The 27,589-nt window shown below is 43.4% G+C and overlaps 1 protein-coding gene across 2 annotated transcripts; it reads left to right on the top strand.

The window, feature by feature from the left end:
• Window positions 1-8,993: 8,993 nt before the first annotated feature.
• Window positions 8,994-26,007, top strand: ppl (periplakin). Of its 2 annotated transcripts, XM_041062029.1 has the most exons (23): window positions 8,994-9,271; window positions 12,967-13,075; window positions 13,972-14,126; window positions 14,405-14,525; window positions 15,286-15,411; window positions 15,672-15,713; window positions 16,147-16,308; window positions 16,423-16,530; window positions 16,706-16,801; window positions 16,939-17,061; window positions 17,197-17,343; window positions 18,907-19,058; window positions 19,168-19,277; window positions 19,536-19,693; window positions 19,822-20,000; window positions 20,181-20,319; window positions 20,969-21,162; window positions 21,257-21,407; window positions 21,511-21,594; window positions 21,686-21,802; window positions 22,676-22,768; window positions 22,859-25,553; window positions 25,584-26,007. In XM_041062029.1, exons 1-22 carry the CDS (start codon window positions 9,222-9,224, stop codon window positions 25,529-25,531), a joined length of 5,289 nt encoding a protein of 1,762 aa, XP_040917963.1. In that variant the 5' UTR covers window positions 8,994-9,221; the 3' UTR covers window positions 25,532-25,553; window positions 25,584-26,007. The 2 variants fall into 2 exon arrangements, with proteins under 2 accessions (XP_040917963.1, XP_040917962.1); XM_041062028.1 differs by having other exon boundaries at window positions 22,859-26,007.
• Window positions 26,008-27,589: the final 1,582 nt, after the last annotated feature.

The following is a 27,589-nucleotide window of genomic DNA, read 5'->3' as shown; positions in this document are numbered from 1 at the left end:
AATCAATCAATCAATTGATTGATTGAAGCATAAACCCTGTTCTGCTGTACTTTTAAGGTACCTGAACACATGTTTTACAGTGTTCCAGGGTTCTTCAGTTGGTATTCAAAGTGCTGAGAGAGTTTACTGACCACAAAACTTATGTCTGGCCTAGAGCATGTGGATAAATATATTAGACTTCCCACTGCCTCGCTATACTTTCTTGGGTTTGTCATTTTTCCAGCATGTTCTGCATAGTCCAGTTTCAGCTCACATGGGGTCTCCCTGGACCTGCAGTCTTCCATTTCAAATCTTTCCAGTATTTTGTTCACATATCTTTTCTGTGACATAACAACTTGACCTTCTGTTTGCTCAGTCAATTCCCAGAAAGTGCTTCAGTCTTCCCAGATCTTCCATTTTGAACTTTTCAGTTAGCATTGCTTTGAGTTGGTTGGTTTCTTTCTTGCTCTCTGTGGGTTCCGCCTCATAGTATTATAAACTGTTTTAAATAATTTTGACACTTAATACATTCCAGCTTCATTCATTTATTGAACATTCAGTGCATACTTCTCAAGTTCAATTGCTTCCAGGTCATGTGACCTAATGACTCGGAATCAGTGTATGATCATAGTACTACACTGGCTGGTTGAGATACACCTCTGTTTATTACTTTTTAACACTCCTGATCATCAATTTTTGATATATACAATCAATTTTTTTCAGTAGCCTCTAGGTCATGTGACATAATGATTAAAAACCAGTACAGGATCACACTGACACGTCTCTTCATTGCCTTTCAATAACCCACATTTTTATTTTGAAAATCGGAAGTTGGTCCACTCTGTAGCATCCGAGCGCTGACTTCCTGAGTCTCTCCGGAGTCTCTGTTGAGGCATCCTGTGATTCAAAACATTTTAATGCTGCCTGGACATTTATCAGCTTCATGCTCACTAAATGTCAACGCATCAGAGATCATGTATGAGTTTATCAAGCCAAGCTACAGATAAGACTGTAGCTCAGTGGCAAAATACCCTTAATAGGCTTACAAGTGAATTGGCATGATATTGAGTCTGACTGGAATCAGCACAGGCAGCTGGTAATGTAGCGCCCTCCGCTGGACAATCTCACAACTATGCAGGAAGTCTCATGATTGCTCTGATGCTCTTCCACAGCAGCTGTCACAACACACAGCACACCAACGGAACTTCTACACAACATTTATATGTCAATAAAATGAGAAACAGATCGAAACGCACACGTCTAATGGAGAGATGCCTCATGGTGTGTAGGAAAATGGGATCCTGCATGAAATCTGTGTTTAGTGAAAGCCAACATTTTAGTTGTTGTTGAAGATCTGTGAAGGAAAAGTTGCATTTTCAAATAAACTGAGCCATGCTAACGGCATGCAGGGATCAAGAAATCAAGAAACTGAAGGGAGAGGGAAGAGTGAAAGAAGGGAAAAAGAAAAGAACATTAGGGTTCAAGTACAGAAGTTTGTTCTTGACCTTTGGGAAAAATACATGCAATAAATGTTGTCACATTTAATTATTCTTAAATGACTGTCCTCTGTAGTTGGTTGGCTATGTGGCCTGCATTAGTCTATGGTTCTGTACATGTGATTTTGATTTGTCTTGTGTGCAGGTAAAATGTTTTGCCTGATGGTGGAGCTGCAGGAAAGGTGAGGAGAACAACGGATTGTGGTTTGAGCCTGCATTACTGTTTCTGTATTCTGTATATATCTATATGGTTCATTTTGGCATCAGGAAAACAAGCTCTCGTCATCTTTCTCTTGCCGTCCTTCTGCTCTGCTTTTCATTTTAAGAATGGCCTTTTAACCCTCGGGTGTAACCTGTTTCATGGTGCGCTGCTCTGTAGGTGACATTGCAAGTTCAGGAAAGAGCAACACAAGACTCATTTGGCAGGGGCTGACAGAGAAAGTGTCCGCCCCTCTCTGGAAAAGAGTCTAAATCGGGCCAAACAGGTTCACACAAGCAGATATAAGTGTTCACACACACACTGCTCATAAGACATACTGGTATGAGGTGTGGTTTGATCTCACTGTCAGGTTTCAGGTGTACAGACACAGGGATGGGAAGTGAAGGAATGTGACTTGACTTCTCTCACTTTATGCAGTGCTTGTGATCTGACCTCAGAGAGGAGGTGGCTGGTTTGATTCCCAAGAGTCATTATGCTGTTTTCTCTTCAAAATAAAACTGTGCTGCAGCAAACCTCTTTCTGCCAAAACATCTTCAGTCTAACAAAAACCGAAGAAAACAACCCACCAAGGTACATCGTGCTGAGGTCAGATTTACTGAAGCTAATGTTATAGCTCAGCGTGAGTGTGAGGGCTGAAACTTGGTCGTGATTGGCCAGTGACCCACAGTGGCCCACCACTGTTGGTTAGTGGGCTGATGGATCAGGATTTGTCCCAACTATGGTACAAGGGAAAGGGTTGGGGTGCAAAGATTGTACTTCCTTCTTTCCTAGGCTTGGGGTGGACACCCCAACTCTCTGGTAATACGCTGTTCCCTTTGCATTTGGAGTATGAATTCAGGAGTTGGCCGGTTCTTACCCACTGCTCCTGCAAACTGAAGTCGACTTCAATCATTGGGATTATTGTTCTCATAAAATCTCATATTATTACAGAGTTATTTATAGATTTATATTATATAGAGAATGCTGTGTGTTCACAAGTGTAGTAGTGTGTGTGTGTGTGTGTGTGTCCTGGGACGTCCGCATGTGTGCGTGTTGGTTTGGTCACAGACTGTGACCAGGCATGGCTCTGTATGGCTTAGCAGTCCGGACAGATAGAGCAGCAGTTTCCGGTCAGAATGGCTTTGCTGGGGTTTTGGGGGGCTTTAGCTTCTGCTGGTACAAGGGCTTCCTTACACTACCAGCATGCACCATTACACACACACACACACACACACACACACACACAGAGTTTTTCTCTTATGTTCTGCTTGTACTTTTTTGGTATTTTAAAATTGATAACATGCAGTGTATCAGAAACATGTCTTGTTCTCTGAGTGGTAAAGGTTCGGTTCATATTACTTCCATCCTGAAAGTGCATCCTATAGTGGACTTTGTGTCCAGTTATATTCAGGTTCATGTGTGTACACATAAGCCAACACACCAACCTTTCATTGAACACATTCATGAACAAGCTCAGTGACATTTGACACTATATATGTGGCAGTTTGTTCGGGAACCTGCAGAAATCTGACAGTCTTTACTGAGTTACTACACTGAATGCTCTGTCACTGAGTGATGAACATGTCCTCACCTGAGGACAAGCTGTCATTAGGCTAATCAAGCTGCTCCTTTGGGTCGCAGCCATGTTGATTGAGCGGATCGCATATTTGAGAGCAGGGTGGAGTTCCGCGGTCGCTAACAGACGCTTTTAGTAACGCTAACCAGTGAAGGGCTTGGCATAGTTTTGATGTGTGTGTCAGTGTGAGTGTGCGTTTGTGTGTGTGTGTGTGTGTAGAAATGCCTGCGCGTGTCATATTCCAGGGTTGAAACGTATTTGTTTTAAACCTGAAGAGTGGGACACTCCTGTCATTGAGAGGCTGCACACGCCCCTTCTGCCTGAATTCTGTTGCAAACAACTCAGAGAAACTGTGAAGGCTCAGTTCACCCCAGTTTCAAACCTATGGTCTCACTTAGCTCAGGAGGTATCATTAGTAAATCATTTGCATTAGCAGCTTTAAAATGGCATTTGAAAAAGTCAGCAGCAACATGTCTTTCCAGTGACAGCGGCCCCAGTTACTCTGGATAATCCACAATCCAATTTTCCAGTGGGACTGTGTTTTCGGTGTAAATGTAAATTTACGCAACAGAATGGATTTAGTGTAACTTTTTTTTTTGCAGAAATGTACACAAGTATGTATAGTTACATACTTTAAAAAAAAAGGTACACACCCTGCCTTATCTTATGTGAACTTTGACCTTTTCAGTTTTCAGCAAAAACAATGCTGCGCTTTGAGTTGTCCAAACATAACCATAAAAACACTGAATGTTGATCTTGCTTTAGTGATCACGAGTGGATGTCATAAGAAAGCAAACAAAGCACATTATCTTGGACTGTTTATTTACAGATACATTAAAATGGTGGTGAAAAAACATGAATCCGGAGGCCAAACAAAAAAAAAAAAAACAACAAAAAACAAATTTATTACATTTATTATGATGCTGACATCAGTCCACCTAAGTACTGCACTGAATCCATCAACATGTCTTTCTCCTGCTGCTTTCTCAGTTCAGTCTGCATCACAGAGGAAATTCACCTGTGTTTGCCACACCTGAGCTATGATGTCAGTCTGGAATGACATCCACTCCCCGTCCAATTCTACATTTTATGTACGTCCTCATGCGTGACCTGGCAAACCACTAATATTTTTTAAAAATCTAGACCTCACTGTTTCCAGTGACACCACTCGTGAAGTACAACAAGATGTCTTAAAGTTGATTTTGTAGCCTGTGTCTTGGATTTCAAAGATTTTTTTTCCCCCCTCACTTTAAACTCCACCACTGTGTGGCACCACCCCAGGCAGCAATGCATCCAAAGCTCCATAGGTGTCATACCTGTCATACCAGCTCTGAACCCACCTCCTCCAGGTAATAAAACTCTGGTGACAGCCAGAACACACCTTAGAGTTACCCAGGTCACACCTCCCAGGGGAATGTGGACCTCAGGCCTAACAAAGCCACGAACGCATGCACTTCCGTTTGTGCGTGTCACACCTGCACACATTCATGCACAGAGTATCACTGCAACGTAAACACCTGTCCGCATTTTCAGCGTGTCACTCACCTGGCCGTGTTACCATGGACACACATAGGTATGTGCGCGACGTGCCAAATGGTCTGAGTGAATGTCTCACATACTCAGCACAAAAACTGGTTAGGGGCAAAGACTCAAAGACAGGGAGCTGGACAGAAGGCTCAGATTCTGGAAGAACAATGTGGTTTTTTGTCCAGCGTGTGGAAGTGGTCCAGCTTTGAACCGTGTCAGGGAGATAACTCAGAGGCCAGGAGAGTCTGTTAGCCTGGTCTGCACGTTCTGTCCGCACAGCATCCACAGCTGGAGGCTGTCTTCACACTGAGAGCTCAGGTGGCGTTCTTGACCTTCAGTCAGGCTTGTTTAAGGCTGACTGAAGGTCAAGAATGCTGACACTTACTGATACTTCTACAGTCCTTCTTCTTCTTCTACTGTTACTGCTACTGCTACCTCTACTTGTACTCTGCTTCCAGTGCGTCTTTTACCTCTACAATACTTCCACTACTTCTTTGACAGCACCGCTACAGCTATAGCTTCTCCACTTCTGCTCCTACAGTGATCCCACAACTATTTCTACTTCTCATGTTTCTACTTGTACTTTTACTTTCACTCACTTTCACTTCTACTCCGACCTTTACCTCTTCTTCTTCTATACGACATTCAAGGTGAGGAACAGTTTGCCTTTACATGGTCGAGTATTAGATTAAATGCATATTGTTGTTCATTAAACAACTAAAATGAACCACTGTGCTTCTCCTTTGAGCAGCAGGGCGAGGTGCTCCGATAAGACCGTCCCTCCCAGCAGAGTAATGAAGCACATGTGACTGGGAGAAACCCCCGAGGGAGACCTGTATCTTCATCTCCCAGCCAGAGGGGGGGGACTCAACAGACACCATCTGTCAGCGAGCCTGGTGAGGCAGGAGAAAGTTAGAAGAGGACTGCTCTGCTCGTCCTGTTGTTGAGCAGATAAGCATCTTGAAAGTGAATATGTATGTGGAGATGTTTTTTTTTTTTTCACAGAGGTAAATTTATCAATCAGCCCTGACTGCTCTCTCCTGCCCTGTAGCTGTAAATTAAATACACACCAGCTGAACTTTTCCTAAAGTTTCCTGCTTCATCAGTGCCTTCACCAGCCGGGGCAGGGGACCAGCCTCTCCTGATGGCTGAATCATGCCCGTGCTCCTGATCAGAATGCCGCTGTACCAGTTCAACAGTCCACCCAGACATTCCAGCCTCATCAGACTACACCCTGCTGGAATGCTTTACCTTTCATCACAAAAGCAGGCGACTTATGTCACATTAGCATTGTTGTTACACAGGGCAACTTTGAAGACTGTAATCAAACGCCATTTGACCTACTCTTTACTTTTATGACTTGGCTGAATTGAGGGGCCGCTCCAATAATTTTATAGACGAAGATTAGTTCACTTATGAGGAGGACTGGCCACCCTGTGAAAACAGCTGTACAGTGTCTTCTGTAAAGGTTCCCACAGCCTCCGATGCATCAGTTTGGACCAATTTCTTTTCAGGTTTTCAAAAACTAGCGTCTTTGTGTGTGTGTGTGTGGTTTTCTTTTTTTTTCATGACTTAGCCCATTACCTCAAATCATCCCTGATTTGTCTTGTCCCTAGTATGGCTGGTCTTGTTACTTCCTGTCTTTATCTAGTTTCCTTCCATTTGTGATTGTCTGCCCCGCCCTAATTGATTTCACCTGTTGCCTATTACCTTGTGTATATAAGTCTCTCCCTGGACTCTTCCAGTGATTTTGAGCTAATTGAAAAACTTCTTTTAGTTTACTCATCGCCTGTCCTGGGGTTTTTGTATTTGGGTCCTCTCTTCCCTTAGTGTTCGTGGCTGCCCAGTCGTGACAGTTTGTGTGAAATAAATCAATCCAGCAGTCAGAGCGTTGTATCCAAATGTGATTTCAGGTTGCAGTGTGAGCAGCTCGTGTGTTTGCAGAAGGGTTTGGCCTGCTGGTAATGTTTAAGCGGAAAAACAGACTGGACCCTGCATCGATTAGTCACATCCACTGACTCTTACCCTCATATCAGTAGAGGAATGCAGCGGTGATGGGGTTAGCAGCGTTAACTTCTGATGGTATGAGATAATGTCAGATTTAACACAACGAAACTCACTGGGGTCTGAGATAAACGCTCTTTGACCCTGTGTTTTCTGTTTGTCCCTTTGTTCGATCCCCTACTTAAGTCAAATCTGATACGTTCACCCATTGAACTGACGTAGAGATATTGCTGGGAATGTCATTTAGTTTTTTCACACTACCAAACTGCAAACATCCATGAATGAAACAAAGCATTTTTACCTGCATTTAAAATTTACTTATTGTTTCATACGCTTTCACATAGCCCCAAGCTGAGTGGGTTTCTTCTGGGGTTTGGTTCAAGTCAGGGTTTGGTTATTTTTCAAATGTTATTTATGTAGATTTATGTATCCACATCCATGCATGTTGTGGTCTATAACTGGGCAGTGCCTGTCGGGCTCAGTCGTGCCGTGTCTTAAACGTAATCGTCATTTCCGGGGAATTTGCTGAGAAGACTGAGGCTGTCTCACAACCTGTGGGGTTGTTTTTCATGAAAGGAGAGTCTCAGAAATATTTTCATGTGGAGATGGACCACATGAAGAACTGTTTGAGTAGCTTTAACTTAGATTGTGTCATAGGAAAAGGCAGCACTCGACACCATACTGTTGCTTTCCTAAACTGGAGCTCTGAGAACAGGGAAACAGTTTCTGGGATCACATCCACGGCTGGTAGCTGCAGCGCCTCCTCCCAGCTGATAACAGTCTTTCCTCCCATGGTTGAGAGGTCATGGCCATCAGCCCCAGATGTTGAATGACACTGCTTCGTTCCACCAGAGGGATGGAAACAATGACCCTGCTTGAAGAACACTCCTCTCTGTACAGCCCTGAGAAAGTTTCACTTTAGGAAAGGACTAAACATTTGTAGTTTTCACAAAGCTCAGGTTTGCACTCAAGTGCTTTCAAGTGTCATGAATTTAAAAAAACAAAAAAAACAAAACACTAGGCCATGTTCAACAGCCCTCCAGCAACACAACACAAGGGGCTGCAGAAGTGTGGGCATGCTGCTACAGGTACTAGTCAGAAGATTAAACCCAAACCGAGAGTCAAGTTTAAAGGATTATCAGCCAAGACGACAGATGCACAGAAGCCTGGACTGCTTTGAAGCAGGATTTTGTTATTTGCTAAGGAAGCTGAGCCAGAGCCAGTGGATAAATCTTTTTATCCTCCGTTCATCATTTAGATTTATCACTTTTTGTCTGTACACGCTGTAAATGTAAAGATCTTTCACAGTGCTCATGGCCCACTCACTAAAGACTCTGTTAAGGTGCATGATGGGAAATGTAGAATTTGAATGTTAGCGCTAACGTTAGCATTAGTATTAGCATATTAGCAGCATGAGCTGAGTCGTGAAGACGTTGTTGATATGTAATGTAGTGCAGTTACTTTCTAGTTACTTAGTTTGCCTGGAATTCCTGTGGAGAGTCACAGTATCACACACCTTAGCCTGGCTGACACACACCCACACACCCACACACACACACAGACAGACAACATTCACACAGAGGGAGGACACTGTCGAGTCTGACTGGTTCAGCCAGTGTAGTCCTGGTCACCACACCCCCCCGTCAGCTACAAAGCAATTCACCTACCCACACGACACACCCCCTCACACACACACACACACACACACACACACACACACACACTGAGGGTGTGTCCATGTGATGATATGGATTTTATAATTGATTTGTATTAAAGGATATTTATCATTATGTCATACATTTTCTAACTGGTTGTCCATCAGTAAATCTGTAACACTACAGCACAGCAAATGCACTTCAAGCTGAAACACAAAGGTTTTTCTTCAACACGTATATTTTTGTCACACCCTGTTTTAGTACTTGTGTGTGTTTTTGTGCAATATACTGCACTGAGATCAGTTATTGCTCTTATATCTTTTCCATGACGTTATATTTTGTAATGCGTTCTCAGTTGCAGTGAATATTGAAATACTGTATCTTTACATTAGGTATGTATTATACCTAATGTAAAGATTGGAAAGCTTGTGTGCGTTTGATTGTTCATACCTGGGAGGTCAGTTGAAGGGCGGGGCCTCTGGAATCTGTGGCCCCGCCTGTCCTCGCTGGGGTTGACAGGTACACAGGCTGAAGACCAAAAAAAAGTGAATGTTCCCAGGTGATGAGTCCAGTGCCGCTGGTATAGTTTGTGAATGTGTGTGTCTCTGTGTGTGTCTGTGTGTGGGAGGGGAAGCTCTGACACTGAGAAGGCAGTGTGGACATATCTGACACACGACACATTCGCAACACGAGCAGAGGACACACGCGCACTCACGCAGCCGAGATTCACCTGTCCTGCTGGGATTGTATTCTATCCGGAAGCCGCCGACAGGTGACCTGTCACCATGTTCAAGAGAAAGAGCAAGTCCACCGCTATATCGCAGCCCAAGACACCGTAAGTTGGACACTTTCTTTTAAAAACCAGCTATGGCGTCTACTGGAAGCAGTTCAGCTGCGTTTTAGGATCATACTTTCTGTTCTACTCCCAGCTCCATTATGGTCCCTCTATGCCAAACTTCATTCAAAAAATCTCATATTTAAAGTGATCTCGCTTTCTTCAGAAGGCAGCAGTTCTCCCTTTTATCACTGGCTGTGTACACCGAAATGGGTTTTAAAAAAATAGTGTGAAAAGTTGTGAAATGTACCAATAAAAGAAGATTTACTTCTAATAAATGGATGTTAGGTGGTAAACGCACTAGCCGAATTAAACATTTGATTATAATTATTCATAAAACACCTCTAGTTTTAATGTAAATCGTGGTTTGTTTAGCGCAGAGCTGAAGTCATGTTTTTTTAAGTCAATCTTTTAACGGAGTAAGTTCAGCACAGGCAAGAACAGGCGACAGGAGAACAAGGCGTACCCCATGGTGGACTAACTTGTTCATACTAACTACTACAGGTTGATTGCTTTGCCGAGTAAATCCGTCTTTTCTGGTGCATGACTTCAGATAGTTGAAATCCTCTCAGTGAATGAACTGTTTGGATGCAATGTGACTGAAACAAGATGCTGTCTGAATGATCTGCATTATTTTAAAAAATATCACTGAAAAGTGCAACTTAGGTTGCATAATGGTGGCTTTAACTTAGCTGAGGGTGTGGCTGATAGGGCTGTGTAGTAAAGTTGTAGTAACTGGTTTGATAAGTGCTGTAAGGCTGTCCTCCTTAGAGGGGCCGTGTGTGAGGAATCGATTGCAGCCTCTCCCCCCCGAGCCTCAGACCGAGGACTTTCACACACCCTGGACATGATGAAGTGGGTGAAATGTCTTGAGGCTGAAGCTGCTTTGTTGAATCGCTATCCTCAGAGCCTCCTCATTTTCTTTTCAACCAAAACTCAGCTCTCAGAGTGGAAGTGTTTTGTAAAGACACTGGAGAGATAATGCTCTCTCTGTCAGTCAGCAGGTATTAAGAGGGTGGGGGAGGATGGGTAGGGTGGGGTGGGGTGGGAGGGGGCTCAAAAATAACACTCTTTAGTGTCAAATACCGAAATGTGTTTTTCAGATAGTCATGCTCAAAGGTGAGTTGTGTCCCTCCCACTGTCACAACTGCCGTCAAGAGAAAAAGGATTCTCTGAGCTGTGCTATGCATTGGCATCACAGTTACTGCTCATCAGGTGACAGTGAGGACGCCATAGTGTAAATGAGTCATACATGCGATCACTGCTGAACAACTCCCAGATAACCCTGATAAAAGACAGTAATGGAATCCTAATAATGCAGCTTCTGCTCTCTTCGTTCAGATTTGAGTTTGTACATGGACAAAAAAAAAAAAAAAAAAGTCCAGATCCAAAGATGCCTGCATCACCAGCCATCTTTGGGTGAGATAAGGACTGACAGTGAGGTGGTTGGTAGTCTCATGGAGCAGGCTGCTGAGACAGAGCAGGGCTCAGGGGGTCGTGCCGTGACGCTTGCTGACAGCAGCAGCCCTCCACTCCCACCATTACATAGTGCCAGAGCTCTCTGGTTCTAATTTGACCCTCTCCCCCCTGTGGAAACACGCCAGTTGTGTTTCCCAAGCTAACGCTCCAGCTCCAGTTCCTTCCCAGAACCAACACACAGCCTCGGTCAAACCATTGAATCAGAGCCAGCGAGCCTCCCTGCTGCAAAAACTACTGACGACATGTTTGGAGCACAGAAACACAGCAGAGCAGGTAGAATTACTGTTTATGGTTGTGCAATAAATTTCCTTGGAACAAACTTTGAGGGCAAGGCTCCAAAGACCAGGGCGGTGTTAGTTCTCCTCTCTTAATTATCATCTGTTCTGAATTTTAAAGCATGAATTGTCCTGCTGTTAATCATTTTAAATCATGCAAGAGAACTGTCCTGGCAGCTGTATTTATGTACGCATCATGTTTAACAACAGCCCATGCTTGTTGATGTTCCTTTTGTCCTCTTGCATGGAGCCGTGTAGCGGGAGACGTGCTGTGCTGCTTACACAAGGACCTGTTGTTTTAAAGGTTTCAGGGAGAAAAAGAGAAGTGTAGGTGTTTGTTATCTCGAGGGTTGTGTTCTAACGTGACAGAAACCCCCTTCGGGGTGTTTTTCATTTGCATGGCCCTCGACAGACAGACAGACAGACCCACCCCCTGAGCTTCTGCACAGCTCCGCAGGACTTGCCGGTTCCAACTTGTTCTGTCATTGTTTGGTATCGAAAACCAGCTGAGGCTTTGAAATTAAAGTCAGTGTCCGGTGAACACGCAGCAGGAAGGGTTATGTAACGGGTGTACAGAATGGTGAATGGGTGTGGATGTGTGTGTGTGTGTGTGTGTGAGACAGGCCATGGGTGATGGATTTAAATCGACAGACATGGACCATCTTTGCTCTGCGTCTGTGGACTGAAGTTAAATAAATAAATGAATGACAACCACTCCAGCCAGTATTTGTTTTTAACATACATACCAACTGATTGATATTATCAGTCAGTATTAGCTTAGCACAGATAAACGTGGATCAGTAAACGTGTTGATGGACGAGGAAGAAATTGGCACGACAACAGCTCCAGTTTGTTTATGTGCCATTATTAATTTCCCATGATCTTCCTACCAGTCCTGGTCTGCATTTACACATAATGACAAACAAACAACAGTGACTGAGATAAAGGAGAAAATGCAGCCCATGGTTGGATACAGTTCTCCATGGTGACATTAGAAACCTCATGGAACTGTGACACTGGAACATACACTGAGGCACGCCTTACGCTGGGTGATGGCTGGTCGCAGTGATCGGACTGGGTGTGTCTGTTTCTGCGTGATATCAGGCCAAGAACCTGCTGGGCCAGTTTCCTTTACTTTAAGGACTGATGTCAGCTGTGTGTTAGAAAGCTGCCTGTGTCTTCTCACTGTCCTGTCCTGTCCACCACTCCGTCCATTTGACGCAGCGGCAATAGTCGCAAGGACAGTCGAGCAGAAATTTGAAACTGACGGTTGTCTTTTGCAGCTGGTGTGTGTGTGTGTGTGTGTGTGTGTGTGTGTGTGTGTGTGTTATGATTCTCAGGAAAAATCTGTGAGTCATCCGTTTGGTATTATGATCCCAAGAGGAAAAATGGTGTTGGATAGAAACAGTTTAATTATGGTTCATCAAGTCATTAATGAATATAAAACTAGCCCATAGCTATAAAACTGTTACACCTGTGTATTGTGTGCAGTCGATGTGTACAGTGCGGATCACGGTTTGCTTTGGAACAAAACCAGCGCAGAAGTATGGTGTGTTTTTTTTCTTATTCAGGTCTAATATACTGGAGATCAGGTCGATGATATACATCAGTAAAGACATTTAACCCCACTGGCTGCAAAGTCTAAGAGTTTGTTGAACTGTCCAGATTATCATGAATTTAACTGTGGATATTCGCAGTCCTCAGAGGATGAATTCTAATATTTTTGCCGACCTCTGGTCTGCCAGTAGCAACACAAAAACACTAAACAATAACAGCGGAATGTACTCGGCGGGTTGCCGTGGAGTTTACTGAGCATATTCATGTTCTCCAGAGGATGAAGTCTCACTGTTTCAGAACAATTTAGTCAGAAAATTGCTCAAAAACGCTCATTGCAATCCATCTGTGCCCCCCTCTCCCACCCCACCACCCCCTCTCTGTTAGCCTTTCCAGTGCTCCCTCCACGGAACTGAGCGTTCTGATCGAGAAGCTGCAGAAGAATGCCGACAAAGTGGAGAAGAACATCTACGACGTGGAGCAGAACCTCAACAAGGTATGATCTGACGATGGCGCCTCCAAACTCATGCTGAATATTTTAGATTTTCTTTTGTTTTGTTTTTTTTGCCAGGTAAAAGTGATCATTTGACTAAAGTAAAGCTGAGGCCCTATTTTGTGTAATAAATAAAAAAGAGGAGAATGTGCCAGCAGGAAGGAAGGAAGGTAAATGAGTCGGGAGCTTCTACACTTAATTGTCCCTTGAATTAGAGCCATTTGAATTAGGATGTAGTAGCAGGTTGTTTTAGTCTCCAGTCCTGTGTTTTAGTGTTGTGCTTCCATAACACTGAAAATAAAACGTTGAAATAAAGAGAACTTTCGAGAGACATATTTAGGATAAAACAAGAAAGACGCATCTCACTGTCCTTCTTTAGTTTGTGTTTTTAGACCACTGCAAAGAGACACCAAACACATTTTTCCCACCAGTGTTTAGATGTTCTCTTTCTGAGCTGTTCCTGGAACTGTTTTACCACAAGCCACCATTTCTTTTAACTGTGTGATTGTGAAACCAGTTTTAATGTCTTCTAACTGTGAGCAGCTTGGTCATTTCCTTTGTACACTGCATTGTGAGAGAATGGGATTTTATTTCAGCCCATGTTTTGATTTACTTAGTGAATATTGGGCCACTACTTGTGATTGATGGCGTTCGTCTGAGCACAATGGGAAGAAAAATATTGAATTCATAATCATATTCATTTACAGGTGACATGTTCTCCTAGAAAGACGCAACATCGTGGCTTCACAGAAAACAAAAGAAAAGAAAAGAAAAAAAAATGAACCTAACTTGACTTTTTATGTTTATTCTGCTGCTTGTTTGTGTTTGTGTTTGTGCTCTGGCATGAAACCGGAGCCGGCAGTGTTTGTCTGACTTCCACCGCTGTGTTTCTGCTGCAGGACGTGAGTAAGATCAACGAGGGGAAGCAGCCGCTGTATCAGGATGACACCAACAAGAGAATCCTCAACTCTCTGGAGCTGCTCACCGGCCTGGACGATGACGCCGTCAACGCCAAGCGCCTCCAGCACCCACAGGCGGAGATGATAGCACAGGAGTGAGGGCTTCTCCTTAACACTTTAAGGCTAAACCGTGCTGTGTAACACTAAGAAAATATCCCAACTGTTTAATATGAAATTTGGGGAAATTTGTTATTTAAACACAAGCTTTTATTTGAGAATATCTGGTATCGAATACGATTCAAAGAAGAAATATAAATATTTGTGTAATTTGTTCCCACAGAAGCCGTGTTCTCTTGTCCTGCTACGTTTAATGAACATAACTTATTTATTGTTAATTGTTGTTAATTCTGTGTGTGTGTTTGTGTGTGCTCAGCATGAAACAACTGCGTGAGAGAGTGATGAAGCTGAAAGAGGACCATGACCATATCTACCACCTGAGCCGCACTGAGGGGATGCCCAGCATCAACTGGGGCTACATGGTGGATGAGAAACTGGTAGGAAGCTGATCTGAACACCCACAGAGTGCCACCGTGGACCTGACGTTAACCACTGTGATCCTTGTTTGGAGCTTGCTGTTTGATGAGAGGGAGTATACACAAATCAGCCACTGGTTAATGTGATGGCTGATCAGTGTTTGGCTGCTAAAAAGTCATATATTTCCCTCAGAAGTTGGTGGAGACCAAATCAGAGCTAAAAGCAGAGTGAATATTGGACTTACATTCATCACGTGGACACAAACAGCACTCCATTTGAATTCTAATGTGTCTCTGTGTCTCCTGGATGTGTCAATAATAACTGTTTGCTGACAGATCACGAGATAATATGTCAGAGGTTGTGTTTTCAGTTTGTTCTTGCTCTCCCAGAGTGGCTACAAAAATCATTTGATGCAACTTAAATGAATTAACAAAGCTCAGCTGCACAAAGTAAACAACTGGATCAATTTTAAGAAACAGGGGGTGATGGGAAAACTTGGTGAGCATGTCCAAAGGTGACAGACCCTAAACCTAACACGACCTATCAACCCAGTGCACAAGGATTTGGTTTATGTGGACTGTCAGGTAGCGTTAGAGGGATTTGAGGAGGTGTCGCACATTCCTCTGGAAGTTCTGAACTCTTACACTGTGAACAACTAATTCCCTTTTACATTTACTGATTGGACATTTCAGCAGTATGACAGGCAGTTTTAATTTCAGAAGCAGCCAGACTGAGTTAATCGTTTAACTGTCCCACTCCTTTTTGTGTCTCCCTGCCCAGGACAACCTGAACAACAAGGGCTTTGGACAGGACCTGCCAACTGTGGAGAACGAGGTGGAGGAACACAACATCTTCCACAGTGAGGTGGAGGCTCTGGCTCCTCACATTTCCACCAGTGGTGACAAGGTACAAGCAGAAAACCAGAGGAACTGAATGATGTCGGGATTTATCTGTTTTGGTGATTTATAGATAAATGTTTTGATGATTTATTTCAGCCACAGAATTCTGGAATAGCTTGCAGACTTTGGCTTACAGTAACAATAACTATAACTTTTAATAGAGATGTACAACAAAATGCTAAAGATCTCTGTTTGTTAGTTGCTCACATGACCCATATCCTATTTATGTGTTCTCACTTTCTTTCTCTCTTTGTTTTGTTTCCTCAGGATTACGTCAGTAGCCTCCAGATGAAGTACAACAAACTGCTGGTAATAAACTCACACACACACACGTGCGCGTGCACACACACACACACACACACACACATTCACTCTCTAAGCCCAGAGGGGTCTTATGTTCAGAGACCTGTTCCATTTGTCATCACCAGCTTGCTTTTAGCCCTTTGGCTAGTTTCTGTGGCGGCAGTAGTTTGCAGACGAACACTTTATTACACACTCAGCTTGTTCTAAAGAAAAGATATATACATTGTTCTCACACAAGACGTTATCAGAGCACCAAATGTGGATTCATCCGCAGCTGAAAATAGTCCCCAACGAATGCATTGTTTGTTGGCTAATGCTGTATGTGCTGACACTGCGGTGGTTGATGGCTCTGTAAAGGGGAAACTGAGGAACATGGGCTGAAGTCAACACATAGATTGTGCTAGTTTTCACTGGAATCGCTTTTCTTTCCCTTGGTTAGGCCAGTTCCGGCGCTCGTCAGCGCAACCTGCTGAGCCTGCGGGACTACATGCAGCGCTGCACCAATGAGCTGTACTGGATGGACCAGCAGGCCGAGGAGAGGATCAACTACGACTGGAGCGACAGCAACCTAGACTACCCTGCCCGCAAGAGGCAGTATGAGGTAGCTGAAGGGACGGACGCACACCGTGCATTAAAAACAAGCTGAATATAGACAACAACAAAAAAAAAAAACATCATCCCTGGTTTATTTAACATGTCTGTCTCACCCCAACAGAACTTTATCAGTAAATGTCTGGAGTCCAAGGAGGCCACCATCACCAAGCTGAATGATGATGGAGAGAAACTGATCACCTCTGACCATCCGGGGAAGAACGTCATCGAGGTACAGACTCATCCATCGACTCCAGTCAGATGGACTTTTTTCTTGTTTCTTTTTTTCTTCTTTCTAACAGGAAGTTATTTGGGTGTAGGTGTGATGTGATGCCACTTTGTGCCTAATATCTGAACGTGCTTCAGCTCATTGTTACTAATCAAACACCCTCGCTCACTGTTGTCAGGCTCACATGGAGGCAGTCCATGCTGACTGGAAGGAGTACCTGAACCTGCTCATCTGTGAGGAAAACCATCTTAAACACATGGACGAGTACCACAAGGTGAGACACCGAGGCCGGACGAACAATCACAGGAAGTTACACACGCATATTTGAACAGGTAACGCTCATCATTCTGTGTGTGTGTGTGTGTGTGTGTGTGTGTGTGTGTGTGTGTGTGTATATCTTTGTGTGTGCAGTACCAGAAGGAGGCACGTGACACTCAAGACCTGCTGAAGCGGCTGGAAACAGAGGTCAACCAGAAGTACAACCCAGAGTTCAAAGATGTGTATCAGATGGAGGGTCTCGTCAGGGAGCTGGATGTGAGCTTTTTGATATTTCTTTATCTGAACATGGGCAGCACGGATGACTGACAACTGACAGTACCACTGACGCCTCCTACCGCACTGGAAAATATGCCTCACTGTATGAGTGTGTGTTTCTGTGTGTATGTGTAGGACCAAGCCAAGGCCATGGACCACTTTGATGAGCGGGTCAAGGCTCTGCAGAAGCGCAGCCTGCAGGTTTTGCCTCTGAAGTATCGCAGAGAAACGCCCCAGAAGCTGCTCCCCATTGAAGCTCTGTGTGAGTTTGACACAGATGAGGTACGTCCCCTGTTTTTCGAAGGTCAGCACCCGATGCCTCTGGATTGGAGCTGCCATTATTTTGCATTTGTTGATTTTATTTATTTATTTATTTATTTTCATTAAATTTGTTTTTGAAGATTTTTGGTACTGAACTTAACAGCTCCCAGCAATTAAAAGTGTCTGTTGCAGACTCTTACAGGGGTTGAACTCATCCAGCCATCCTTGTTATCTGAGCTCTTTTTTTTTTTCAAACAGTCAGTGCTGGTATGTGAGAAATCCCTAAAGTTAATCATTAAAGTAACAGATAATAGATTTATCTTTAGAATCATGTTTCAGCAAGTAATTCTGTGTTTACTTCTTTATATAATCCCTGACTTACAGGCATATGAAAAAAAAAAAACCTTGTATGTTACTTGGATATTTGGCTACGGGACATTAGAGTCCATTAAAGGCCCATAGAGGAAACGGCGGCTCAGGATTGATCAGACTTATAAATCATAACCAACTTGAAAATGTACACACGTCGACGAGCCATCATCAGTGGATGCAAGAAGCACATTGCTGCACCATATTCAGTGGAGTTAAATAAACTCTGTATTTCAATCCCAAACACAGCATTCAAGAGTTTCACTCATTTTCATGTATGAGTGCAGGTGGTGGACAGGTGATATAACCAGTCACTTGCTAAACGTTTTCATCAACCTGTCTTATCTTTATTTGGTCAGATGACTCCACCATCGTTAAACTGCAGTTTGATCTGTGTCTCAGTGCAGCAGTTTGTAGTGTTTCATTACTTTGTCTGATTTCCTCTTTGCAGACTTTTCCTTTAACATCTACTTGTCATTCTGTGACCTATTTGAATCGAAACCACCTCATCTTATCTTAGTTTCCTGTTCTCTTCCTCTGTCACTGGCTGTCAGAGCGCTAATCCCAGGTATCTGCTCCCTGGTATCAGAGTGCATGACTAAGCACTCTCCCTTTGCGTTGCTTTTTTTTTTTTTCCTGAACACTGGGTCTGTAACTTTTGTGTTTCGTTGGTGTAATGTATTCAGATCCCTTCAGGCTGAGACTCTCAGGATCTTATTAAAAACCCCTGGGGATCAGAACACAGGGGGATTTAAAGGAGTCCACACTTTGAGTAAAGAGCCTGTGGGACTCTTCAGCTTAGGGGTAGCAAAGCTCTTCATGTTGTAGGCTGGCTCTCCACCTCAGTGACTTCAGGGTTTCATTCTAGGTTATACTGTGCAGTACAAAATGCACACGGTTATTTATTTTATTTTTTTTGCATTAAGTTGCATTATTCAGTTTCTTTTGAATGAATTCTACTGTCTGTCTGTGTGTCTAATTTCATTTAATTTGAATTATTTCTTTTTTTTTTATACAATACATTAATGTGATTAGTTGTTTTGCAGTGTTTCATTAATTGATTCATCATTGTTCATTTTGGGACTTCATTTCTGACAGCCTTTTTTTTTAGATTTTTTTAGATTTCAATTATGCATTTCAAAATTTGCACTCTACAATAAAAAAAAAAAAAAACAGTAGCAGATGACAGATTGTTGTTGCTGGTCGTGTGTGCAGGGCCAGATTTTGCGGGGGGAGAGGTACACTTTGCTCCGGAACAACGCGACCAAATGGGACGTGAAGGACGCAGCTGGACGGAAGATCACTGCCCCGGCCGTCTGCTTCATTATCCCCCCCACCGACCCCGAGGCAGTGGCCATCTCTGACAAGTGAGTGTGTACGAATACATACGTACAGTATGTTGGGTCCAAAAACATGACAGGATGAACTCCCATTTGCAGTGCAGCTGAAACAGAATGTTATGTTGTGTACTTACAGCCTGGCCAGTCAGCAGAAAGCCGTTAAACAGAAGATGGCGAGCAGCAAGACAACTCTGCTGAAACGCTACGACGAGCTGAAGAAGGAGAGTGGGGCCGGCACAGCTACAGGTACAGAACACACACACACACACACACTTCTGCTTACTTTAAGTGCTTACATCAAGCAGGCCCCAAGTCTCAGGCCCCGAGCCTCAGGCCCCAAGCCACAGGCCCCGAGCTACAGGCCCCGAGCCTCAGGCCCCGAGCCTCAGGCCCCAAGCCACAGGCCTCAGGCCTCAGCCCTGTTACAGCCTGTTACACTGCCTATCACAGTTCATTCTGTGCCACTGAAGTTCATCATGCTGTTGTGATTGCGTGTGACCTCAGACAAGCAGGAGCAGCAGTGCCGCCAGCTGATGGCCGGTCTGGATAAGGTCGTCAGTGACCTGGACAAACAGGAGAAGGCCATTCACGCGCGAGTGCGCCCGCCGCTGGAGCAGAACAGGCCACTGCAGGACAGCGCTGACCGCCTGCAAGATATGAGGGTATGACCTCCCTTTAATCCTGATTAAATTGCTGTTTCTCAGATGCTGCATTTCTCAATTCAGCCCATAAAAAGCTAAGAGAGAGAGAGTATTTTACAACTCACCAGCCGAGACGTTTTTCCCCTCAGGACATCGCTGCAGCCGTCAGTAAGATCGAACCACAGAAATCTGCTAAAGTGCAGGAGGCAAAGAGCTTCTTGGTCTCGAACCCGAACTGTGCCAGTGCTCCTCAGCTTCACAGCAAGGTGGATGAAGCCAGTAAGAAGTACACCAAGGTCGAGCAGCTTCTTCAGTGCTCTCAGGACAAGTATGGGACTCAGTATTTCACTGCCTATGGTAGCAATGATCTTAGACCAGCTTTCATCGAGTTCTGGAATAGTTTTTACACCTGGTTTAAAAGGGATCAAATCAAGCACGTAATTCAGATTTGATGAATGAACGTCACATTCCTGCCCTACTCTGATGACTGCACTTCCCTTTGTTTCAGACTGAAGAATTCCAACCAGCTGGAGACGTCCCTTCAAAATGGAAAGACTCTTCTGTCCACCTATGAGAACAAGCTGGCCAGGGAGGAGGTCGCTCCAGCTGACATCTCCTCACTGGAGAAAACACAGAGGGACCTTGGAGTAAGCTCTGACATTCTTTGGCCACACATTAGACTGATATTCAACACTGACTGAAACCACACCACAACCCAACAATAAAGATACACTACAGTAGTATTTGATCAGTAGAGGTCTTATGGAGCAGTGTTTTGTGGGTGGCTCAGTGCACGTTCCTGTTTGCTATTACACTGAGCAACATTTGGTGGCAGTAGTGCACCACAAAACATAACACTGTGTCCAGACTGCTGCCAAAAATCAGCTTTATAAATGTTTATAAATGTATAAAGTGGAAGAAAATGTATTTACCATGTTTATTTGGTGTTTGGTGAATTTATATAATGAGAACACAACCTCACAAAACTTACTTTAACTTCTAAAAATGCAAGTGGAAAACACCAGAAATATAAACTATCAAAGTTCTAATATTAAATTAACAAGGCTGTGATAGTAAAATCAAAGTAAAGTGGATGCAACTAGGTAATAATATTATACCACAGACAGAGTAAATACTGGAGGGTGTGTATTATTTTCATATCACTTCATGGTGGAGGGGACCCTGTGTCATAATCTAGTCTGAATCACTGGGCGTCCTGGTGGCTGAATGTTTAAGGTTCATACCAATCTGTTTCTGTGTATATTAATTTGGTGTATATTCATCTGCCACCCTCAGGATATTGCATCAGACCTGAGGTCCAAGAGGTCGGTGATCTCTGAGACAGAGCAGAACCTGCGCTTGGCCAAAACAAGCTGCGACAACATGGCCACCAAATTCCAAGAGCACTGCCCCGACATCGAGCGGCAGGAGGCCGACGTCCAGAAGCTCAACAAGCGCTTCAACAACCTCAACAGGCAGATCGACACCAGGTGAGAGCGTCGGGACAAGGAGGGAAAGTTAGCTGAGAACTGTGCATTAGTAATTATTGGAAGTGGTAAAGATACATTTCGCTGTGTGTTGCAGGTCTCAAAGCTTGCAGAGAGCCAAGATGGCATACAACAATTACCGCAATGATTACGACAATCTAAACAGCTGGCTGTCTCGTGTGCCAAACTACGAGCCCCGGGACACTGACGACATGAGACAAGTGGAGACCAAGCTGAAGAATCAGAGGGTGAGAGAGATAAGCAATGCGGCAATTCATAGTCTGCAAGGGAAAATATTCTGCCAGTGGTGCTGTAGAAAAAGGTTTATGACAACTTCACTGTTCTCTACAGAACTTGCTCTCTGATATTGCAAGAAAGGAGTCCGACTTGAACAATGTCTCCAAAAATGCCCAGCTTTACCAACAAGCTGTCAAAGTAAGGTGTTCTACACTGATTTTCCTGCCACATCACTGCCCTTAAATTGCAGAAATTAAATAAATAAGATCCGATTAACTGTTCTTTGTAGGACTACGAGACTGAAACTGACAAGTTCAGATCTATCCTGGACCTTGAGGATGGACTTGTACCTCAAACATACAAGAAGAGCAGACTGGAATCACCTGCTCTTACAGTCAAGGGAGAGGTAACACACAGCCATCGAGCTTTCATGACATGTGACTGTATGTTTTAGAACGTACGCAAGACTTCATCCATGCCTTCCTTCAAATGTTCAAGCATGTACATGTGCTATAGGTAAAACACATCTCTGCTAGCTGTTTCTCAGCACAGATTAGCCATTGCCATTGCCATAGCCACCAACACACATTTAAAGGGCTACTCTGGCAATTTACTATTGCACTTCTATATAAAGCTGGGGGCATTTATAGAAGACAGGTTAAGAAAGAATAACCAAAATCAAAGCAGTAGAGCCTGAGATGTCCTGACTTTTAATCCCTAGTAGGAATTGTGCCCCCAGAACCCATGAATCTTACATTTCCCACCAACATCTTTCAACCTTCACACTCCCAGTTTCTAACACATTTTTTCTGTTAAAGATGTAAAGTCTCTAAAGTCAGCCAAAACCGAGATAACTCTGATTACATCATCGTGATATCTAGCACAGGTTTTGGCCCCAAAAAAGTACTTTTTGGTTGAACTGCTTGCAACACATTTGGCAGTTTTTTAGCTCCACCTAGCTACAGCTAATGCAGACACCTCACAGTACAGTTCAACAGCACCACAAACTACATCCTCATCCACATCCATCCGTTGAACCTCTCTGAAACAGTTTCAATAAACACTGGACATTAGAACCTTCATGAAAGAGAATTTATAGCAGGACTGTTGTATTAGACTAGATTCGCTTTAGCTAGGTGTAGCTAATAAACTGCCACATGCACACATGCAACATGTGACAAGATCAAGGAGTGGCTAGTAGAAAAGGTTGTGAACCACTGTAGAAACGTAAGGATTTACTGTATGTTCTTTCCATGTCATGTGTTTTCAATGTTTACAGGAAGCTGCCATTGAAGCTAAGTTTACTGAGGTGAATGCTGTGAACAAGCAAAGGCTGCAGAATCTCGAGTTTGCACAAAGTCTCCTCAGTCAGGTGAAATATTTACATGTAATAATATATTCAAAAATAATACTAACATGAAAGACAACAGTAATTACAATGATAACAAATTTCTCTCTTTAGCAACCCGAGGTTCCCATGATCCAGTCTACAAATGTCCAGTCAGTCCAGTCTGCTGCTCCGGGAGAAGAGCCTTGGAGAATCAGGAAGCAGCTGGAAGATGAAATCCAGAGGAGAGAGCAGCTCGAAAAAGAAATTGAGACCATTCAGACTGACATCTATGTCCTTGAAGGACAGAAGCCTCAGGATACAATTGTCAAGAAGGAGCTGATCAAAAAGGTTCCTGACCCCCAGTTGGATGAGGAGGTTCACAAAGTCCAGCAGAAACTCTCAGAAGAGCGCCGCACTACCCATGTCCTCGAGAATGACCTTGAAGTATTGAAGTTGAAGCTCCGTGGCCTTGAGACGGAAGTCAAAGAAGGGGCACAGCAATACACAGTGAAGGAGGTCCTGCGTATAGAAAGAGACCGTGGTCAAGAGGAGGAGGTGCGCAAACTTCGCCATGACCTGGATGAGTTAAAAAGGCAGAAGTTGATGAAAGAAAATGAGCTGGTTCAGATTCAAAAGCAGGTGACACTCCTGGCTGAGGAGAAGAGCAAGGAACAAGAGGTGATCACTGAAGAGGAGGTGATCAAAGTTCAGAATGACCCCCAACTTGAAACAGAGTATCGGGTGCTTCTAGACAGGAAGCAGAAGGAAATTGATGGAAGGAAGCAGCTGGAGGATGAATTGCAGTTTCTTCAGGATAAGCTACGAAGGCTGGAGAAGGAGAAGTCAATGGCAGAGGAGAAGATTTCCATCAAGGAGGTGCTGAAAGTAGAGAAAGATGTTGCCTTTGAAAGGGAGGTAGAAAACCTGAGGAGACAGTACGAAGATGAGAAGACCAAACGAAGATCATCACAGCGAGAAAAGGCTGACCTCCAGAGGAAAATTACCAGCCTCGAGGAGGAGAAGTCCAAGGTTGTTGTTCAGGAGAAAGTGCGGGAGATCGTCCGTCCTGACCCCAAGGCTGAAAATGAGGTGGCCAATCTCCGGCTTGAACTTGTGGAGCAACAGAGGCGCTATAAAGATTCAGAGCTCCATCTTAGATCCCTGCAGGATGAGCTGACTATGCTGAGGAACAGAGGACCTCAAGTGGAGATCAAAGAGATCATCAAAGAAGTCATCAAATATAAGACGGATCCACAGACCGAAAGAGAACTGGAGAGACTTCGCAATGAAATTGTAGATAAAACCCAGCATACTGAGAAATCTGAGATGGAAATCCGCCAACTTCGTGATGAAATCCAAAGATGGAAGGACACCAAACCCCAAGTGCAGACAAAAGAGGTGGTAAATGAAGTGCTGCAGTACAGGGAAGATCCCAAGACCAAGGAGGAGATTGAGATTCTCAAGAGGAAACTGGCTGATGAACAGAAGAAACGCCTTGACCTTGAGAGAGAACGGTCAGCCCAAGAAGAGAAGATCAGACTGAGGAAGATGGATCTGTCTCAGGTCCGCGAGAAGATTGTTCAGCAAGAAGTGGTCAAAATGGAAGAAGACCCTGTCCTCAAGTCAGAGTGCAACACCTTCTTACAAAGCATCAACACTGAGCAGAAACAAAAGGAGAATCTGAAAAATGAGCTTCACCAGCTGCAGATACAGAAGGCTGACCTGGATCTGCAACTGGAAGAACTCGAGCGTGAGCGCAAGGCAAGGCGTGATGCAGAACTGGAGATCCAAAGGCTTCGGGTCAGACTTAATGAACTGGAAATCCGTGACAAAGAGAACCGTGAGAAGGTGACAGTCAAACAGAAGGTAGTCCTGCAGCAAGATCCCCAGCAGGAGAAGGAACACTCCATCCTCAGACTACAGCTTGATGAAGAGAAGCACAAACGCACCCTGCTTGAGAAAGAGTTGAACGCCCTCATCCAGCAGCAGCTCACCCTGGAGAAGATGGATGTGAAGGAAAGAGTTGTCCGCACTGAGAAAGTCCAAGTTGAGAGGGACCCAGAGGCAGAGATCGAGATTGAGAACCTAAGGAGGACTCTGGAGGATGAGAAAAGGAGAAGGCGAGAACTTGACCAGGAGCTATCCACCCTTACTTCCAGGCTGTCTGATATGGAGTTCTCTAACACCAAGTCTTCTAAAGAACTGGACTACATCCGTGATGAAAGTAACCGTCTGCAGCAAGAAAACCAAAGGCTGCAGAATGAGATCCGCAAGCTTCGGTCTGAAATCGAGATCACTAGCAAAGAGACTCGGATTATCACCGAGTCTGCACCAAGGGAGGATGGAAAGAACCTGGAGCTGAGGCTTGATTCACTACAGAGGGAGCTTGCAGAACTCAGAGGCGTAACCACCCAGAAGGATGAGGAAATTGAGAGGCTTCAGAAGAACCTGGCGGCAGTGAGAATGAAGAGGGAGCAGAGGGAGAGCCATCTCCGTCGGTCTATCGTTGTCATTGATCCAGATACGGGCAAGGAGATGCGACCAGAGGAGGCCTACAAGCAAGGCCTGATCGACTGGAAGATGTTCGTCAACCTGCAGAGCCAAGAGTGTGACTGGGAGGAGATCACAGTCAAGGGTCCCAAGGGTGAATCCTCAGTTCTTCACGACAGAAAATCAGGGAAAAAGTTCTCCATCGATGATGCGTTGCGTCTCGGGCACATCACAAATCGCCAGCTTCAGCAGTACATAAATAAAGAAATCTCCATCCAGGAGTTTGGCGTAATGGTGTCAGGAAAGAAGATGTAAATGCTAATATTCTTAGTAAATGCGTTTTTTGTTTGATTCTAAAAGCTTTAATTTGTTTCATTTTTGTTGTTTAAACATTTCCTTGCTTTTTATTGTACTTCTATTCTAACTTTAATACTACGGTGACTTGGCATTGTTTTTACTTTATCCACGATTCCTAAACGCACTACGTATTTATTTGCTTATGCAGATTCAGTTTTGTGGTACTGACATGAATATATGGATGAATATTACTATCATTACAGCTAACTACACAAGAATTCAATGCAACATTGTGGTAGGAAAACATTTGCTCCGCTGAACTTTAATTTCTTAGACTGGGTACTAGGGTCAAGAACATATTTTGAATTTGATACTCTCATTTAACTTCAAAAGAGTACTAAGTGTTTCATTTATTTGTGGGGGGGGGGGGTCTTCCCAGGTTTATCTGATGTGTGCTCTACAAGCTTCAATAAAAGTCAAATCAAACTGAGAAATCTGTTTGCTTGTGTGTAATTGTATTACAATTGCTTTCCAATGAAGCATATTTATAGAGTTTTTTGGCACCAATGAGAAAAATTATAATTTAATTATGTGTCCCATATTTCGATGGTGAACTCCCAATACAGAGCAGTGAATATCTAAACAGAAGACACAATAAAAAGAAAAAAAAATGAAAACAACTCTAAGATTGAGTGATGGCCTTCACCTATAGAGCTGCTGTAGTCTCACTTTTTTCAGGAAATACTAATTTTATAAGTGAAGATGAGCCATAACAGTACACACTAGTTACAGTGTCTCCTGGTTTGATTTCTAGCCAGGGACTTTGGTTGCTTGTTATTCCCCTTATCCTCTCAATTCTGACTTTTTCTCACCTCCCTCAACATATGATCAGACCTCCATCTAAGTTACAACAATGAACAAACACAATCTAAATTTAAATCTAAAGCTAAAGACTTAAAGGAATCATTGGAGCTGGTTATATATATAGATATAGATATAGATATCAGGAGAAGGACAATGAGCCTAAACATCAAAGCAAACCTACTACAGTCTTCAAACCACCAACTTTTGGAGCGGCCCAGTCTGAGTCCAGATCTTAACCCAACAGGGACGCTAACAGCAGACATGTGCAACATGGCTGAGCTGAAGCTGCTCTCTAGGAAGAATGATCCAGATCCAGAATTAATACAGAAAATCAAGTCATTCCAAAGGGTTCCCTGACTTTTCCTTGCCACTGTGCATCAGCTGTTTTTTGCAGGTTTTTGTTTGTTTGTATTTCTGTACACAACTTTTTTCAAACTGACAAAATAATTTGAAGTTGAAATCCCCTTCTCGTGGTCTTCATGAGCAGACAGGGCCTTTTGAATACTGTGAGGGGAAGTTCAAAACTCCAGTATTTAAAAAAAAAAAAAAAAAAAAAGTAGGTTTTGAGCTAAAAATGCCAAACTACTATTTTCAAAGTCAACAAAGTTTTTCATTTATGCTCTATTTTTATATTTTTTAGTGTTATTCATTTTATTGTTCGTTTGAAATAGGTTTTAACAGATACGTTTCTAACGTCTGTCAATCTTATTTAACTAAACGTTTTCAGTCATTTATTACTGCCATGTAAATACTAAAAAAAAAAAAACTTTGTGTACTTTGTGGCTGAAATGCTGTGCTGCAAACGTGTCTTAATGTGTCCAGTTCATGATAAGACGCGTAAGACCCCCAGGGACCCCCAAAGAAGGTCGTCCTCCCACCAGTAGGGGGCAGTAAGTCCTGTCATGGAGAGTTGTACATAGGAGCAGTCAGGCTTCGTCTTAAAATTTAGACAGAAGTTGGTTTTATTTGAAACTTAGGCTCGTTAAATATTCTGTGCAAATATAATATCAAACATGTGATATAATATAATGTATAAATGCATTTGTCTGTGACGTGCAGATTTGATGCCACGGCATCTCTTTTTGTTTAGTTAATTCTTTCTCTTTTATGTTGTTTTGTTTATAGCGTTAACGCTGTATTAAAAAACTGTATATTTTAACTAACTAGCTTCCGACATGATGTAAAGTAATAAACACAGTGGTGTTGCGGATG

The sequence above is a fragment of the Toxotes jaculatrix genome, chromosome 18 (genome assembly GCF_017976425.1).
Source record: "Toxotes jaculatrix isolate fToxJac2 chromosome 18, fToxJac2.pri, whole genome shotgun sequence".
In the NCBI taxonomy this organism is placed as follows: Eukaryota; Metazoa; Chordata; class Actinopteri; family Toxotidae; genus Toxotes; species Toxotes jaculatrix.
Note: the sequence above shows the minus strand (reverse complement) of the source record. Positions and strands in the feature narration are given on the sequence as shown.